This window comes from Mugil cephalus, chromosome 12 (genome assembly GCF_022458985.1).
Source record: "Mugil cephalus isolate CIBA_MC_2020 chromosome 12, CIBA_Mcephalus_1.1, whole genome shotgun sequence".
Classification (NCBI taxonomy): Eukaryota; Metazoa; Chordata; class Actinopteri; order Mugiliformes; family Mugilidae; genus Mugil; species Mugil cephalus.
Window position 1 is genome coordinate 14238125 of NC_061781.1, and position 19923 is coordinate 14258047.

The 19923-nt window shown below is 41.5% G+C and overlaps 1 protein-coding gene across 2 annotated transcripts; it reads left to right on the forward strand.

The window, feature by feature from the left end:
- The first annotated feature begins 1410 nt into the window (after positions 1-1410).
- LOC125017861 (glutamate decarboxylase 1) lies at positions 1411-15004 on the forward strand. 2 transcript variants are annotated; one of them, XM_047601382.1, is made up of 17 exons: positions 1411-1922; positions 2931-3038; positions 4709-4771; positions 5809-5964; positions 6240-6482; positions 6618-6708; positions 8956-9068; positions 9452-9567; positions 9652-9731; positions 9815-9869; positions 10269-10385; positions 10501-10565; positions 12290-12368; positions 12500-12649; positions 12753-12860; positions 13039-13128; positions 13333-15004. In XM_047601382.1, exons 2-17 carry the CDS (start codon positions 2948-2950, stop codon positions 13504-13506), a joined length of 1791 nt encoding a protein of 596 aa, XP_047457338.1. In that variant the 5' UTR covers positions 1411-1922; positions 2931-2947; the 3' UTR covers positions 13507-15004. The 2 variants fall into 2 exon arrangements, with proteins under 2 accessions (XP_047457338.1, XP_047457337.1); XM_047601381.1 differs by having other exon boundaries at positions 1412-1922; positions 2925-3038.
- The last annotated feature ends 4919 nt before the right edge of the window (positions 15005-19923 follow it).

The window sequence follows — 19923 nt, forward strand, 5'->3', positions numbered from 1 at the left end:
TAGAAAGCCAGCATGAGCAAGATTAGTAAATATAGTGACCAATAATAAGTCAATATGGACGCACAGGCATCGTTAAGCCTATTCTTAAGACTCCCTAAATAATTTGGTGTTGTTTTATTTATTTATTTACAGAATAAGTGCCAAGAATCATATATAAGTGCACTAAATATAGTATAAATGAATTCAATATATATTTAAACTTAAATTGTATAAACCATATCCTTTCTGGCTTTCCCATTAGTTTGCTGTAGAGGTGGTAGCAAACAATTGTTGTGTTGTAAGTCATGGCATCAACCTCTATGTGGATCAGTTATTGTTGCTGTTGGAACCTGTGTGAAAAACTTCCCAGTCTTTGTTAGCATAAATTTTGTGCTCACATGCCACGTTCGCTTACACCCTGTGAATCTCTTGGGGACTAAGCCTCCCCTGTCCTTAAAACCTAGTGACGCCCCTGGACTTGTACGTCCATAATGGACGTACAACTCTTGTTTGTCTTCGCTTGAGGGAGACTGGTGCGTCAAATTCAATCTCGTTTAAGTTGTTAATTAAGATGTTTCATTTAGATATTTGAGCGCAATGCCAAGTGAATACACATTTAATCACCTCGTAAACATCTGATGACACACAATAATTTCTGTGGCCCCTGGAGGGAGAAACTGGAGAGGGTCCACAGCTCAATTTAACCCCTACAGTGTTTAAATCCGGCCCCGGCAGCCTTTAGCACATCAATATATTGAAGCTGTCCTTCTCTGGAAAACACTCAAAAACAGTTTGTACGTGTAAACTTTGTGACACGACCTTTGCTCGGTTTTAATATGCGATCCATCACCAGGGGAACACGGATGACAAAACCTCCTCCCAATGGCCGATATGCGCTTGCGATTGGTTCCCCTCCTGCGTCCACTCATGTCCCTGCCTTCATGTATGATGGCTCCAGATTAATGGGTCGCTGTATAATTAGATTCATGAAGTATTTCTGGAATGGCCCACTTGAGCTCCTGCAGGAGTCATTCTTGGTTTCTCACTGCCACCTGGTGGACGCTTGTGTTTTTTTGTGTTTGATGTGGTGGGTCACATCTTCAGCATTCAGCACCGGTGTGTCTGCACAGAAAGTGGGAAAATAAGACGTCGGGGACAGCACGGTTCATATTAAATTAATTATTTAGAAGTAATTGATCTGGGTTTAAAATTGTGAAAAACGGGAATACTTAGTAGTATTTGGAGGGGTGCAGTGATATAAATAAATAAATGAATGACAAGAGTCAGATGAGTGTTTGGGATCGTTATTGTGGCGCCTTCTGTAATGTCCTCTTGTTTTTTTCCACAAGAACAAAACAGGCGCCCCCTCCCCTCCTCCTCCTCCTCCTCCCCTCTGCGATCCTGGTCCCTCCTCACGTAATGTGTTGCTCAGAGCATCAAACTTCAAGTCCATGTTCGTGACCAGGATCCAGACCAGAGCCGTGCAGATCTAAAGACAATCAACACCTGAAGAAAAAAAAAAAAAAAAGAGAGAGACAGAAAGTCACACTTTTAGGGACAGAAAGCTGCACCGCTGAGTGTCAGACCTGCAGACTCCTGCAGGCGAGTCTGCTGCACAAATATGCAGCACCGGTGGAGGTAGTGCCGGAGCTACTTGCCGTGACTCGTCCGTGCGCAATGACAGAAAACAGACAGGGCTCGCTATATATGTAAGCACATCAAACCCACTTCGGGAAAGGCAAGGTCACCTTGTGTGGTGGGATCAGGCGGAGATCTGAAGCTCAGGTTTTATTCTTCATCTCACTGGAGTGTACCGGGGAGCGCAGCGGTCTGTCCTCCAGGATTTACTATTATTATTTCGTTTTTTTGGTGATTAATTCACTTTTTTTGGGGGGAGGGGGCTGTATCTGTTCACCTGGATACACGTAACCACCCAAACCTCGGTGAGTGGCTTTGTTTGCTGGGGCCAAGTCTAAACTATATAAACTCTGACTTATTGTCACCGGAGATGCTCTAACAGGTGTTTTATAAGGTGCAAGGTGCTTCTTTTAAAAGCTTTGTGTGGCATAAGTGACTTGTTTGCATATTAATCGAATAATGGTTTATGTCTAAAGGCTGGTTTGGAAAAGAGATCGTCTTTTTTTATTATTATTATTATTTTAAAATTATTATTTGTGTCTGACTTTAACATGCAACAATCACCTTGAAGTGATATTCAAGTTACTGGTGATCACATGGGCCATGTTATTAATGTGATGAAGTAAGAATTAATCTGACCTTTGATTGTTTTTTTGAATTTTATTTTTAATTATTATTATTATTAATTTATTTTCTTAAATGGCCTCCTCTCCATGTTCAGTTCAGGTGATTTGACAGGAACCAGAGAAGATCAGTCAGTGATGACTAACATGAAGCTGTGGTGTGGGTGCTGTTAACCACCACCCCACCTGAGCTGCATCAAGATGTGATGCTGATATAATTAAATGGTTAAATTACTGTTTATATTTTTTGTACAAGAATCTGCATGCAAACTTGATAGTGTGTGTCGCTGTCGTCTACAGAAGAAGAAGCAGAACTTAATTTTCTATAGCGCCTTTCAAAGTATCCGTGACGCTTTTACATTAGCGTCGGGGGCGAATAGTCTAAGAAGGGATGAAAATAAACAAACAGACTGAAGGAAAACTGGGGATGATGGAGGGGGGAGGCTGTGGCGAAAAGGTGGGTCTTCAGAGATGATTTGGGGGTGTCCAGGGTTGGGGCATTGCGTCAGGTCTGTGTCTCCAAGTTTGTGCATCTCATGTTAAAGAGGCAGTGGCACATTCCTGCCAGTAAAGCTTCATATAGAGAGGTATTGGAGTTTTTTTTCGGTGGAAGGGAATGAAAAGAGAGAAAAAAGTGCCAAAGCATTTTATTTTATTTATTTATTTTATTTATTTATTTTTGAGGTGAAGACAGGGTCTCTGGAGTGATGGCGGCGTCCGCACCCTCCTCCACCTCCGCCTCCTCTTCTGGCGGCGAACCGGATCCCAACTCGGCAAATTTACGGCCACCGGGCTCAAGTAGGTCCATCACAGATAAAATGCTATTCCACGTGTGCTATTTACTTTGTGGGGCCATGCCATTAATCATTTTCATCGAGGGGGGAGAGAAAGCGAGCTAGGTGAGGAATGAGACAGAGAGAGAGGGAGAGGGAGAAAGAGAGAGAGAGAGGGAGAGAGATCCGATGCCATTTGAGAGGGTTTCCTTCGCCACAAATCACGGCTGCATTTCATCCACCATACGGACCTCCCGGCATCTGTGTGACATACGAATGCTGCTGTCACAAACTGATGTCGTCCACTAACATTATACTGAAGACAATTAGCCTGGAAAACAAGCCCGAGGCTGCAGCACAGGAACAGATCAGAAAGGCAACAAAATGCTTCATGGTCACTCATTATTATTATTATTATTATTATTATTATTATTATTATTATTATTATTATTATTATTATTATTATCATCATCATTGTATTGTGTGGAGTATTTTTTCTACCTTGACTAAGTGTGCTCTGCTGGAATAAAGTGCCCTCACGGAAAAGGAAAAAAAAAAAAAAGAAAATGAAAATTGCCCCTGAAGTGGTTGTTAATTCAGCCTTGTTAAATTGCCCCTAATGGCACATTTAAGTATTGTTGCCTTAGAGAACGGTGCACTGTGAGCTACAGCAATACTGCCTCACTGCAAATAAATGGATAATAATAATATATATGTATAAAAAATGCGATTGTTTCTGTCTGTGGTTAGAGATCTTAAATCGTGTAACAGGTGCATATATATATATATATATATATATATATATATATATTTTAAACTTAAAATGTAAAACCTTATGCACTTCCTATGTAGAGCAAACCTGGCTGATTGCTCTCATTGTGCTCTTGAATGGCATCGTATTGTCAGGTGATGAATAGCAGCCTTTGCGTCACGTTACGCTCATGCATTACCTGGCTTCTTGACTGTATAGCTGCAAATGAATTGCCTGAATCCCGTTTGTCTGCCACATCTGCTCTTTTTTTTCCTTTTTTTTTTTTTTTTTATTTGTCTCTTTGTTGCCCATCTCGTTTCCGGTGGCTTGGCAGAGAGAGAGAAAAAAATCTGTTAAAGTGCGTCCAGTGAGCTGAGGAGGGCAATGATTTATCTAATGATCCAAAGCAAGGGTTAAATTGGGATGTGGGAATAGGGCTGATCACCTCCTCCTCCTCTTCCTCCTCCTCCTCCACCTCCTCCTTCACTCCCCCTCCTCTCCTAAATTGCTGCTTTTGAGGATTTCGCCTTTGCCTCCCATTCAAGGTGCCCCCATCCCCTCTCTGGCTGGAAGCCCTTGATAACGCAGTAATTCTCTATCTGTCACCGGCCAGCCGGCTCATGTCCACCGACGCTCTCGTTTTACCCAGCGTCTTTTCACTCAATTAGATCTTTGGGCCGGCGTGGGTTCAGGCGCCTAATTAATTTGTAGTCACTGCCTGCAGGTCATCTAACGCTGATAAACAGTAGAAACGGGCTAATCCAGATCCAGAGAGGTGCGCGAGGGCGCGGCTGCAAATCTTCAAATAATCTTGACACACACTCCATTTTTGTTTGAGAACATCGCTCAACCTCACATTTATTTCACAACCAACTGAAAATGTGACGTGTAATTTGTCTTCTGCGAGGCCTTTCCTTACATGTGTGTTTTTAAATACTTGCCAGGTTACGATGCCTGGTGTGGAGTTGCACATGGATGTACTAGAAAATTGGGAATGAAGATATGCGGTAAGCATTTTAAGATCGTTTTTGTTTTTTTGTGTTTTTTACTGAAATGCTGCAGAATAGGAATTGTCAGAAATAGATGCAATGCCTTCATGCAATGCAAAAACTGTTTAGGCTTCGTGGCCTGTCTTGTTGTACACGCAGGGGTAAAAATAAAAAATAAAAGAAAAATCACAGATTTCTAGAGGAATAAGATTTTAAAACATAATCCAAAAATATAATTTAGTTTATTAAATTACCATGATCCAAAATGGAAAAATCCATTAATTTATACCCGAATTGAAAATGGGGAAATTACGCAGGTTTTGATTTATTCTTTATTTTTTAGATAATCTATTTCAGTCTTCAGGCTAACTAACCGAGGACAGGCTGACACCATAATGGTCAATGTCATGCACCAGTGCGCACCACAATTTTCTGGTATTTTTGACCGACACGTTCCGCTGCTTTCATTAATTACTCTGGACTGTTAAACTGGAAAATACCACGAAAGAAATACGAAGCTTTATTCTTGTTTATAGAAAAACTTTCGCATTTTGTTTCTCAGAAGTTGCCTTACGCGCAGATCTCCAGATGCGCAAATGTGTCTGTTTTCTCTCGAGCACGGCTTCATCGGTGAATATCACTCATACGTGCCTCTGGGTCGTGTTGTTATCGGCAGATTGTGCTCTTTCCTGCCCACTGGAGTGAACAATGTCTAAGGAGCTTTAATAAGAATTTACAGCCGCCACATGACAGCGATTTATTTTTGCTTGGCTGGAGTTTGGCGCTGATGTCACTGGGCTCAACCTCCCACCGAGACCACCCCGCCCATAAATAGAACGAGGCTGGGAACCTCTCAAAAAAAAAAAAAAAAGACAGATAAAGTAGGCCCACAGTGACAGTGTAGATCTCCAGAGAACAAGAGGGAGAGTAGATAAATGGAGAAGTGACACAAAGGAGGTGTTAGTGGGCCTGGTACAGTTGAAAAGCTGCAGGTCTCATCATGCAGGGGACGTGTAATCATCATCCGGATTCCTCTTCTTCCTTTACTCGTCTAGGATTCCTGCAGAAGAATAACAGTCTGGAGGAGAGGAGCAGGATCGTGAGCTCCTTCAAGGAGCGCACGGCCAAGAACCTGCTGTCCTGCGAGAACAGCGGAGGAGATGCGCATTTCAGGCGCACGGAGACGGACTTTTCCAATCTGTTCGCCAGAGGTAGCCTTAATTTATTAGTTTAGCCACAAATTAAAAAAAAAAAAAAAAAAAAAATGTAAGAAGAATTTGTGGATATGGATTTTAATAACTCAAAGTTTAAAAAAATAAAATAAAAGGATGCCTAAATAAGTGAATTTGTAATTATGCTCAACAAATTATATTTAATATGCATATGAATTCATTCTATATTTTCAAGAAAACACACACACAAGAAAAATCTCAGAAAGCATCGCTTTAATTTAGATTGACCACAAAAGACCTTGTTTGTTTTGTAGATTTGCTACCAGCCAAAAATGGAGAGGAGCCTACCATGCAGTTCCTGCTGGAGGTCGTGGAAATCCTCACCAGCTACGTTCGGAAGACCTTCGACAGATCCACCAAGGTCCTGGACTTCCACCACCCTCATCAGCTCCTCGAGGGCATGGAGGGCTTCAACCTGGAGCTCTCCGACCAGCCCGAGTCTCTGGAGCAGATCCTGGTGGACTGCAGGGACACGCTGAAGTACGGAGTGAGAACAGGTACGCGGCCTGAAGATGCGTCACGCTCTGCTCCGATCAATAACCCACATTAGCTCGCTCTCTCTCCGATTCTCAGGCGATAAAAAAACGTTTTCTGAGGATTTTGTTGCTTTGTTGTCTCTTTATCCCTCACAGGTCACCCCAGGTTCTTTAACCAACTGTCCACTGGATTAGACATTGTGGGACTGGCGGGAGAGTGGCTCACCTCAACAGCCAACACTAATATGTGAGTAGATGCAGCGTGGAAGTCATTAGGTTCAATTTTTTCAAAGCTGGTTTGAAAGCCTCTTTTTTTTTTTTTTTTTAGCTCATTGTTTTTCAATGGCCCATGAAGAGGAGAGGCTTTCAGCTCTTAGAGGAACACTTGAAGTGACATACAGTAATTACTGTCTCCCCAGCATGCTCTAATAGATTGTCAATCAAGCAGGAAAATGGAGAGTACAAAAGAAGACATTTGTACGACTGCACCCCCGCAGCATTGTCAATGCTGGCCTGCGCTCGGGCTGTGGTCACATAACTCAGCCCTGCAGGCAAACTAAATTGCATATTGATTAGCATTCACAGTTTACATGGAGTCTTTGTTTCATATAATGCTATAGTTCCTGTGACATAACAATGCCAGGAGGAGGGGAAAAGACCATCTGTGCATAATAGGTGGGACATTCCCTTATTTAAATCCTTCCTTTGTGAAACTTGGATATAGGTTTTTATGACTCTTTGTCTGTGAGGTCTTCATTCAGCCCTCTCTCAGGGCGGAAGATTATGGATTTGTCGGACTGCGATGCATCATGTTAAGAGGTGTTACATGTATTACAGAGCTGTTCTATAGCACTATCGCACCCATAAACAGATAGCAAGTATCACGGCGGAGAAAACACAAGTGCTGTTCAGGATGCTAAAACATAATGTCAGAGGTTTTTATTCAGGTCAGAAACGTTGATGCTTTTTCCCGTTTTCTGTTTCTCACCATCTTTAATTAATTTACCATCATACTTTCGCTTTTGGTTTTAAATACAGCAGTATCATCCATGCAGAAGCTATGCCTACTAATTATTATTGTCACATACAGCAGGAAAAATCAACAGAAGTCTGTAGAAAGACACACATTTTTATTAATTCCCTTAAAATATAATATCATCTGTTATGGTTTTATCTGTTTGTACTTTATATTAATGGTTATAAACGATTCACAAATGTGTGATGGATCAGTTGTTACAGGTTGTCTGGTGAAAAACAATCCCGTTGATCCCACTGTTTGGTCATTTATGTAGTTTCTGGTAAAGAAAGGTTGATTATCTTCTCTTAACTGACTGATAAAACCTTTTTTTATTTTTTAAACATTAACCCTGCTCATTTTTCATGATATGAGTGGCAGATATGTGCAGACTTCACATTCGCAGCTCCAAATATCTTCGACACAACACACCCACAGTGTAGCTCCCTCATGTGTTTTTGGCGACATCACCATGGATGACTTGAACCACGGGGCGGAGGCTGCTTACACAGTAATTTACCTTCATTAATTACTCAATCAGCACTAATTACCCCTGGCAGGTATTGACTGACACTAATAGACTGACAATCACATCCAGGTCTTCCATAATCAGAACGAGCGAGCCTTGTCTGCGAGAAGGGATGCGGTGACATTAATGTGCGACATCTGCGAAGTGGCATCTGACTTATTTGTTGTTTTTTTTTTTTTCCAGAACCATTATTGTGCGTGTGCGCGCTGAAGATGCTGCGAGGCACAATGCAACATACTGTAATGTTCCACTGATTAATTCAGCGTCTTTGCATGAATAGACAGATACAGTACTCATGTAATTAGAAGAATATTAGTCAGGAGAAGATGGATGAGTCTGTCTGTGCTGTGATTCCAGACTGACTTTGGTGTTGTCTGAGGCAAATTGTTTTTAATATACTGATTATACCGACAGGAGATAAAACGGGCACATGCAAAAATGTATAAAGGTTTTAACTACTGTATAGTTCATATGTGAAATACTCTTTTCTGACTAGAATCGCATCTGTTTTTCTGGTGTTGTCTTAATGAGCCTCATTCAACCAGTTACTGAATGAATGTCTGTCTTTCTAAGTGAAAGGGAATTGAACTGAATGAAAACTGAATGAAAAGTCCACAAATTGAGGAGATCAGCTCAGATTACACAATATGACCGTCCATTTAAAACAACAAAACATGTTGGGATTGGCATAAGGGGATTCACGTGGCATTCACCCAGAGGACAAGATGTTCTTTATTGTTATTCCAACCATATACATTCGATGCAATACAAAGGAAAATGAAGCGGACCGTGGGGCTACATGAAACTACACAAAGCCACGGCAGAACAACTCGGGACTGAGACACTTCTACATTAAGTGCAATTGTGCATCATACGCCGACAGCGTAAAGACAAAAATAATCTCAGTAGAAGCACATGGTCAAATGGGTTTTTTAATCTTTTTGTTCCAGGTTTACCTACGAGATCGCCCCCGTTTTCGTGCTAATGGAGCAGCTGACACTGAAAAAGATGAGAGAGATCGTTGGCTGGCCGACCGGAGAGGGCGACGGGATATTCTCCCCAGGTAAAAACGCACAACCCATGACCCTGCTTGCATTGTAGCAGTAGCTCGGCAGCTGCTTCTTGAGCCTTTGCGCAAATATACCAAACTGTCATGCTCACACCCTCGGTAACTACATGTTCTTTTTTTTTCTGGTGTTCAGGAATTTGTAAGCCTCACAACATAAGAGAGTACTCATTATCGCAAAGTGGAAAAAAATCTGATTTGGATCATAATTGCTGGTGCGTTGGTGTGTCAGAATCACTTTAATCTTGCAGCTGGAAAAAGGTGGCGATAGTTTGTATCATCCAGGCCGCGAAATAAAGGTGCTGGAGTAAAAATATCTCTGAAGAAGAACTGTTTTAAATGTCCACTTCATAGCAGCACTCACCGATTTTATTCTACAGGAGGAGCGATCTCCAACATGTACAGTGTGATGATCGCAAGATACAAGTTCTTTCCCGAAGTCAAGACCAAAGGCATGGCAGCTGCGCCCAGACTGATCCTGTTCACCTCAGAGAATGTTAGTCCAACGCCGTCACCGTCTACATTAAGCCGCTGATATCAGTACCTTTAGCTCCAACATGAATTGTGATTGTTCCTGCAGAGCCACTATTCCATCAAAAAAGCGAGCGCAGCTCTGGGCTTCGGAACAGAGAACCTGATCCTTTTGAAGACAGATGAAAGGTTTGCTTCGCATTTAACCTCAAAGCACACGGTCTGGTAAAGTATTAAATATCTGGGTGACTTATGTCTCCTTTCTTTTCCAGAGGGAGAGTCATTCCTGCTGATTTGGAAGCCAAAGTAATTGAGGCCAAGCAGAAGGTAAATACCAGCAACGATGACTCAGACGTGACCTCTCTGGTTTGTTTATTTCCTTCTATTAGAGGAGAAATGCTCGTACGAGCTGCGGAGTTTACTTCTGGAGAAAGAAACACTCAGTGGTCCGGAGCGGCGAGGTCGTTCCAATAAGGTTAATGCTTCCGTCTGCTCGCATGTGACGCTGCTCCCGTCTGAAGCACCTAGCCTAATTCTTCAAAGGCAGAGTGATGTGCAGACCGGAGGGAACGGGGAAGCAATTTTGCCCCATCAATGGGCGCAGACGGAGAATGCATTATTGGGCAAAACGCGTTTTAGCCCGTCTCTTTGATGTCAACAATCAAAGGGGGAGAAAGCACATAACAACTTGAATTCAGACTGGAATTGTGTTTGCTGTGCCCACAGGGCTATGTCCCCATGTTTGTGAATGCCACCGCCGGCACGACCGTCTACGGAGCTTTCGATCCCATTAATGAAATCGCGGACATCTGTGAGAAGTACAACATGTGGCTCCACGTGGACGTAAGATAATACTGATAATCGTCGATGCAGAAATGATCGCTAGATGTGCATGTGTTGTGCCTTTGTGATCAATATCAGTGTCTTTAGCGCCATAACCGCGCTGTGTCCTGTGCAGGGTGCGTGGGGAGGAGGTTTGCTGATGTCCAGGAAGCACAGGCACAAGTTGAACGGAGTAGAGAGGTAAAGGAAGGCAGTGCAAGATCATTTTAACCCCCTTAATAATCAACAGCATGAACAGAGTGAAAAACTGACGCCCTGTTTTGAGGTCATGTCCACACTAATATCTCCACGAAGAGAAAACATCCACACTACACTCCTGTGGCTGCATGATACATAATTTAACTCCACAACAACTTGGGACTTATCAACTTGGGACGTCACAAAAAGTATTTATAATGGCTGCACCCCCCACTTAGAGGAGGCCCTACTTCTGTGCATGTTGGCTCACCCTGATGGCTTATTGTACACTCTGTGGAGCTGGATCATCAAAATACATCCAATGTGAAAAGGGTTTATTAAGCTCCAGTCAAGGCTGACTTGCTTGGGTCATGTGACAGGAGATGTGACCAATCAAGTCCCAATCAGGAAGCTGTGTCATTGTCTAAAATGAGGTTAGCAGCAAAATTAAGTCCCAAAAATGAATGGCCACATTAGACCGGCCACAATTTAGACTGTTACTGATTTGAGTGACAGGTTGATGAGGTCACAGGCTGCCAGCTTTCTGCTTCCAGCTCGGCTCCACCCCCATTGGAGCATTTATGAATTATTTAGGAGTTAGGTGGAGTCAGGCACTGCCAAGGGGGCGACGCCGCCCACTCTGAGCTTCCAAGCCTGTTTTCACAGGGAGCTAGTCCCTAAGAGTGATGTTCGATACCACTGATTTCCTTTCTGATCCGACACGGAGTAAAACTCAGGCTGGTGTCGGCGATACAAATCCAATACCAATATTGCGTAAATACACCCTAAATTGTCTGGCAAACCTAAAAAAGTAGTGTTTTTTTTTCTTTCTTTTTTTTAGTGTCGGTCAAATCATAGTTTCATAAAGAATACAAGACACAAGAGTATTTTATTTATTTATTTTAAACTTTAAGGCAATTGGTAGTGGCCTCATTTGCTATATAGCCGAGTTAATATCATAAAAAAACAAAAATAACAAACAAACGGGAGGACACAGTCATACAAAATATGTGAAGAAATATGTGTTTCAAACACTGAAAAAGAAATAAGTAAAATAATGAGACCATTCAAATAAATGACTGTTTAACTATTAACAACTAGTAAAAAATTAAAACTTATGATGCTGTTCTCTCCTCTTCTGTCCTCCTCATCATAAATGCCTCATATTCAGTGTTGTGGTTTGGATGACTGAAGTATCGAAAGTATCGATATTTTGATTTGAGAATCAGTTTTAGAGCCAGAGGACATGGTATCGGAAGTATCGATATTTCAGTATCACTCGCACATCACTAGTCCATAAATCTAGATAGACTTCCAAAACTGGTGTAGACGTTAGGCAAAGCAAAAGTTATGGATTATTAAAACAAAGACCTATTAGTGCGGATGTGCCCATGTGTGGATAAATGCAGCAGCTACACATTTATATGTATGTGTGTATATATATATATATTTCATAACACTAGACAACCTTTCACTTGTCATAAACACAGCTACAAAGATGGCTACAGACAACTCTGGGTTTGTCTCCACTTGTAACTAGACACTTTTTCTTTTACACCCCCAATGCAATGAGCATCAGGCTAATATGATCAATAGACAAATAAACGCAGTGATTTCAAGAATGTTTAAAGGGTCTGTGTCCTGTCGGATAAACCACATCACTTCCCAGATGTCACGCACACACACTCACTTGCAGAGCTGTGTTTACTGTCCCAATGTCTGCACAGAGCCAACTCAGTCACCTGGAACCCCCATAAGATGATGGGAGTGCCGCTGCAGTGCTCTGCCATTCTGGTCAGAGAGAGAGTGAGTGTGTATTTTATTTTATTTTTTCCCTCCTGCTGCTCCGCCCAATTCCACTTTAAGCACAAATGCACGCACACTGTTTTCCCAAAGACCATCCGCTTTATCGCTCATCACAACTGTTTCCATTGCAGGGTTTATTACAAGGCTGCAACTCCATGTGTGCGGGCTACCTGTTCCAGCCGGACAAACAATACGACGTGACGTACGACACGGGCGACAAGGCCATTCAGTGCGGACGCCACGTTGACATCTTCAAGTTCTGGCTCATGTGGAAGGCTAAGGTGTGTATTTGTCTACAGCCTGATGTTGCTCCTGTCAGCTTTCTGCCATATTCTTTGTAGAATATGATGGTAACTGTTTCTGTTCTGTTTTTCTACCTAAAAGGGAACAGAAGGATTTGAGCAGCATATCGACAAGTGCCTGGATCTGTCCGCATACCTCTACAACAAAATAAAGAACAGAGAGGGCTTTGAGATGGTGTTCAGTGGAGAGGTGAGAGGATTGTTTCCTGGTTTTCAGTGCAGTCCTAACTCAAAATACTCAGATTCAGAAAAAAAAGTAACTCTCTACTCTTCTAATGTGAGCTTTCCTGTTTTCTAGAAATGATAACGATAATATCCTTTTTTTGTCCACTCTTTATACAAACATTAATCCCACTGTCTCTTATCAGCCTCAGCACACCAATGTCTGCTTCTGGTACATCCCACGGAGCCTGCGCATGCTGCCTGATGGGGAGGAGAGGCGGGAGAGGTTGCACAAGGTGATGACTCATCAATCTACTTCTAAGCTTAATTTTCTGCCTCCCCCTTGATTGAGTTATACAGTATGTCCCTGCATGCATTTAGACGTTCATACAGTAAAGTAAAACACAAATATACAACATAGATGTGTTTTTGTTTTGCGTGCATTCGCGTACTGTACATGCTTAGAGGTTAAAGTGTGGTGTTTCAATTTTCTGCAAAAGGTTGCCCCAAAGATCAAGGCGATGATGATGGAGTCGGGGACCACGATGGTGGGTTACCAGCCACAGGGAGAGAAGGTCAACTTCTTCCGCATGGTCATCTCCAATCCCGCTGCTACGAGGTCAGACATCGACTTCCTGGTCGAAGAGATCGAGCGACTGGGGCATGACCTGTAAGACCCTGACCTCTATGATAAAACCTTTTTGTTTTGTTTTTTTCTCCAACTCTGGAGAGCCTCGAGCTTGGCTTCACGTCCCCCTTTTTTTTTGTCTCATAAAGACGCAGAGTTTTTTTTTCTTTTCTTTTAATGCACAACAAATAATAATAAGAATATGCCTTGTGTGTTTCCTCTTTAGCAGCGGTTCAAAACATTTGCACAACAGGTTGTCTGAGTGGAAAAGACTGAGCACAGTTGTATTCTTGCTAAAACATATGCAAAGTGGAAATAAACCTGTGAGATGTTAATGGGATGCATTTAACATGGGGTCCTTTTTCATGTAAATATGCAATAGCAAGCGTATCTGGATGTTTCTGTACATAGCAGTTATGAAGGATGTCCTATAACTGTTGGTCAGTATTAAAAACAGAATAACATATTTTTTCACAAGTATCAAGAGCACAGTGTAGGGGACCCTAAGATATCGACATACATGTGGTGGTTATTATTATTATTATTATTATTATTATTATTATTATATGCTATATGTGGTACTTATCAAGCCGGATGAACCACGTCATTGTAGCTGTCATTTCCCTTCGATAGGCGGGGATATGTAACACAGTCACTGTAACAAACACTGTACTTGATTGCTGTGTTTTTAGAGAATTTTGTGTAGACTGTGTAAAGTATTGTTACCTTGCCTTTGTGCCAAACGTGTCCTAGTTTTACAGTGAGATGCTCCTATATGTAAATCGAGCATAAAGTATAGTAGATTAATCACTTTATTTATATTGAGAGATTATAATTGTGAATAGGTTATCTGCCTCCTCCATTTGTAATGTACCCTCCTTCAACCCGGCTGTATTATACTGCAGTATTTTGAATAACATTTCTCTCTTTTAGTGTATTTGTGAACCAAAGAAGGGTTGAGTTACAGTTATGTACCTTCCCCTTATTCTCCCTCATGGATGGATCCAGATGTTTCTATAAGAGTACCCAATATACCGCCTTCAACTTTAGTGCAATCTATGTTGTGTAACTGTGCAATGTCCTTGTGATTCACTCATTGAATGTTGTTAAGACACTGCTACACCTGGGAGGCTTGACTGGCAGTGTGGCTGCTACTGCTGGTGCTTTGTTAACGATAAAAAGCACAACGCTAACCTGTGACCATGGGGGCAGCTTTTATTCTAGGGACATCTGATTGTCTGTATTATAATGTGTTAAGTGGAGTAAAACTATAATATGCAATTTTTTTGTGTGTCTTAACATGCTAACTATCCGTAAGATTTTATGTTGAGAAAAACAAAACTGGGATTATATATATATATATCGTGAAGCTTTTTGCTCGAACAATGAAATGCACAGTGTTTGCTACTGTAATAAGGTTTATTAAACAATTGTACATTCCTGGATTAGTTGGCTGAAATGTCCCTTGTCCTGTTCGTGTCAGCACTTTCCCAGAGTATTAATGGTGTATCCACAACACTAATAAAGACATGAGCTGTAGAACATCTCTGGGCATAGTTATTCTGACGTGGCAAGTTATCTTAACCTTTGCTTTAAAGTGAGATATAGTATACCCTCAGTCTTAGTGTGGTCGCGGACGCCAAGTGATACACGAAAATAATAGTAAGGAAGTTATTTTAACAACCTTATTACAACCCAGTAATCATTTTCCACAAATTGTGTTTGCTGTTGGAAGGCAACAAAGTACATAAATGTCCCTAAAGCATCATTAATATGTCAAATCAGGAAATGTGTTTTGTATTGTGTGAGCTATACATGGTCCCATATACACTAAATTTCCAGATTATGAGTTTATTAGGTATAATTTAGCTAATTCAGTCAGTCCATACAGATGATGAAGATGATCATGTACAGCTGAAGTTGGCTGAGCTGGTGTTGTTAAACTTCAACCTTTATAACTTAAACGTGGCATTTAAAGTTGTAAGTTTTGTTATCTGTGACAGCCCCTTTCATAATAAGTTAGTTTTGGAAACTCACTACCAGAGATCCAAATAAACATGTCAATTTATTCTCAAAGTCACCACACCACTCTCGACAATCAATGGAAAAATCCAGTCTCGACTTTACTTGTTACATCTGTGCTAACATTAACCTCCTAACCTCCAAAACTCACACAGACTCACAGAACATACGCACACTACTGTTGACAGTAGCGTGCTAACTAGCGTTAGCCTAGACTAAGCTAAACTACGTTAGCCTAGACTCAGCTTAACTCTAGCACACTGCTGTTGACAGTAGCATGCTAGCTATCGTTAGCCTAGACCAAGCTTACTACTGTTGACAGTAGTGTGCTAACTAACGTTAGCCTAGCCCAGCTAAACTAAGTTAGCCTAGACTCAGCTTACTACTGTTGATAGTAGTGTTCTAACTAACGTTAGCCTAGCCCAGCTAAACTACGTTAGCCTAGACTCAGCTTACTACTGTTGACAGTAGTGTGCTAGCTAACTTTAGCCTAGAGGTTTTACCTTTTAATATTACATGAGTACATCATTTTGTTCCATCTCATGCTTCTGTATGGTTGCAAATGACAACTAAAAATCCTTGAATCCTTCATTAGCGTACTATAGGTCTTTTATATTCAGTGATTCTAATTAACTGGATGTATTTTTTGTTGTGTTAAGAAATGTACTGATTAAGAAATGTGTCACATCCTAGATTGGGTTCTTACTTTGGGGCCAGTTTAATGACAGGAAGCATAGAAACTGTGCAATAAAAGAATAAGTCTAACCACATTAATTTGGAGATTTTGCACATGAGGGGTGATGACTCAGTATCATTTTTATTTGATAAAGTGGCCTCCAGCAGTTATTTCTCTCTAAGTGAACCACAATGGATGGTGGATTAAGTGCATCAAGGTGGTTTAGCAAAGATAATAATATTCTCTGATGATATCCAACCATTAGACGTGGACATATTCATATACATGTAGAAAACACAATCAGTGTTGGCTATTGTATAAACCCCTGCAGTAAAAGGCTAGCTTGGATAAATATATATGTTTTCCATCTTTCTGTCTTCTGGTACATCTTTTCAATCCACTTAGCTGTCACCCACCACTGATCAGATTAATCACCCTGGAGGGACTTTTTATTGGCTGATCATCTCCCAGCTGAGATTTCATGAACACCCCCTGCCAATCTCTCTGCTCGTCTCATTACTCACACTTTTGTCATAAAACGCATCAGACTGTGATCTCTTAACATTTTTATCCCCCCCGCTGAGCCTATTCCAAAGCTCTGCCTGGCTGTGTTTTATATCGACACAGCCGAGGAAGGACTGCCTGTTTCGGTGGCTCTCCTCCCTTCCTCCACCAGGCAGACGCTGTTTCTTTGTTTCATGCTTGAGTGCAGCGATCATTACCGGCCTGATGTCAATGGCTGCGTTTTAAAGTTGCAGGGAACAGAGGATTAAAGGATCAAAATTGGCTGAAGGGAATAATAACCTTTGACTTCCTGCCACATCCACGGGGAGAGTGATTGTCTTTGGTTGGATGGTCTATTGGTGGCGGTATCACTGAAGGATTCAATGTGCCATAACGTGGTTAATTTGGAAGCAGGTGCTGGGGAATATTATGATGATGAAATGCAAATGAAACCAGGTCTTTAGCTCTTGTCACAGTCTTGTGGTTCTGGACATGAATGCATGTTCCACAATCTGAGGACCAGTCAGCTGATGCAAACATCAGTCAGTGTATTCAGCGTATAAATCTCAAATTTCATCAAAGTAATTATGCCGGTAATGGTGCAAAATGTAAGTAAAGACCCAATTTATAACCGATTCGGACTATAAAATCAATATATAGTCAGTCATATTAATCCAATATCAGCATCTTCATCAATTTCAATTATAGGCCTAATTAAAATTTGCACAAATGTAGATCAGGGCAGTAAAATTTACAGAGTTTTGTTTATGCAGTTGTCTGTGGAGGCTGCCTGCATAGGCCGACGCTGAACACCAGACTGTGAAACACTTAATGTCTAGTCTGCAGTAGGCTGTTCACCCTCCATTTCACACCTGGCACACACACACACACACACACACACACACAGCATTCAGCCCTCCTAATAATACCGCAACTGAAACAGAGACGGTCACATTTATCCGCCTTATTCCATATTCTCTGCCTCTGCGTTGCTTTAACTGACACATTCTTTCTTTCGTGGATTATTTTGAGGTTGAAGCCAAACTTTCTTCTCACGCACAAACAATAGGCCTCTCACACATCCATCCCACTCTTGTACGTCTATGAATCTTGTCAGTGGTTTCCCGATGTGCTGAATATATCTCCCGCCCCTGGGAATCACTGCCACATTAGCTCCCTGATAGATACTGACGTTCCCATTGTGCGAGGCAAGTCTAATGAAATGATGATGATGATGATGATGATATTGACTGCGGGCTGCTTGCCAGCCCTTCCCCCCTCTTCTTCACACACCATTCATACACATGCATGCAGCTCTGCACACGATTTAGCCGACAGACGATGGAGTTTTTCAACACCGTATTATCCCGTATTAAAATCATTACTGACATTAATAGCGGAATAGCATTCGCGCTTTTTCATTTAAAATGGCAAAAAATCAAGTGGCCATAATATCTGTGAATTCTGTGAAATGTTCAAGCCAATTGTGCCGGACAAAACAGTGATAACGGAATCAATTGCAAAACCTCAAGGCCTCCGACTTCTGAAGTAATTATAAAGGGTTACACTAATCTAAACGGCCTCCTCCCATCGACTGCTTGTCCACAACTTGATTATTCTCGGCACCGAGTAAATTTTAAGCGGGAGATGAATAGTGCAGGGACTGTAAGTCGCCCGCAAACCTAATGTGGTGTTTGTTTAAGTCGAAACACATTTTCTAAAGGAATAAGCTGGAGCCCCGGAGCAATTACACTGCAGCTTAGCAAGTCTCTGTGTGATGATTGCTATCACGCATGCTAAATGAACAAAACAACCTCAGAGGACATGACGGTCATCTAGTAGCTGTTTTCTGCAGGATGACTGCATTGTGTAGGAACTATGAGGCGAAGCAGGACAGAAAACTTCTCTACGGAATTTCAATTGACAAACAATAATGATGCGATAAGTGCCTGTAGTGGAGTTGGCCGTGCAGCTCTGTCATCTTATTACGAGCTTTTCTAATTCACTTAGCATTTTGTCTCTGCCTCCCAGCACAACAGAGTACATTATGTCGACAGAGAGCAGTTTATTAGACACCTCCCCTCTCTCTTTATGCTGCAAAAACTGACCCCTCACAAACGCACGGCATTAAGCAACTAACCCCGACAGTGACGGCCCATGAAGTCTATGGCGGTGGCTTTGCTTACTGTGCAATGTTTGAATGCGCGTTAATGTCTTTCTCGCCATCTCAGTCTGAGTATCTCTGGTAAAAGTGTTGGAACACAACAGACACTGCACTTCTTCGCAGCTTTAGTTGTAAATTCCTCGGGGGACCCAAGATGTATAAATCTCCGAGAGCCATACAGAACAGTGATCACACAGTTTTAAGGCGTCAGCAAGCCTCTGCCGAAATACAGAGTTTATTTATCTGCGCCACAAAAAAGCAAGTGTCACCGCGTATAGTATATTGCTAACTGGTAGTGAATCGAAAGCATGGAGTGGTTTGTGGTTTGATATTTGTGATACAATAAAAGAGACAGCCATCCAAGTGATCATATAAAACGCGCAACATATATTAAATAAATGGTACACAAGTATTCATCTCATCTTCTGCTACTGCTTATCCTCACTGGGGTCACGGGAGTTGCTGCAGCCTATCCAAGCTAGTACACAAGCATTGTTTTGTTTAATTACTAAAGCAGGCCTAACACTTTGCAGCCATGTTTTCGAGGAGCTCCGCGACACTGTGCTTAAGCTGAGGCTAACATCAGCATGCTTTCATCCTTATTATGACGACCCTAACATGCTGATGTCTTGCAGGTATTATGTTAACCATAGGTTAGCTTATTAGCATGCTAACCCCCGCTAATAAGCAAAAAAACAAAGCAGACTTAGAGCCGAGGCCTATCAACCAGAGGAATTAAAACTAAAATTTTTAAAATTTAAGGAATCATCAAAGTTATTATGATTCATACCGAATGTCACGGTCTGTATATTGTTGAGATACTCTACTCCAAACTACTATTGTTAAGCTTAAATTATTTCACCAGATATGTGAAAACTTGACAACAAAAATCATGGAATCACCGCAATCATTTAAATGCCTTTACACAATTTCATGGCAATCGCATCCAACTGAGTCCTTCATAGAGCCTCGGTTAAAAACCTTTTTGATTTTTTTTTTGTTTTTTACTAGAAACATATGGTGGTGAACTTAATATATAAAAGGTGAGCCTGCACTGTACAAATGTGATACATTTGAAAGGATTCAGAATCACAGAC

Excerpts from the sequence above, each read along its gene's own strand:
- LOC125017861 (XM_047601382.1), top strand. The coding sequence starts at position 2,948 with ATGGCGGCGTCCGCACCCTCCTCCACCTCCGCCTCCTCTTCTGGCGGC. Across the intron at positions 3,039-4,708 it reads TTTACGGCCACCGGGCTCAA|GTTACGATGCCTGGTGTGGA; the intron begins GTAGGTCCATCA and ends AATACTTGCCAG. Across the intron at positions 12,369-12,499 it reads CCATTCTGGTCAGAGAGAGA|GGTTTATTACAAGGCTGCAA; the intron begins GTGAGTGTGTAT and ends TTTCCATTGCAG.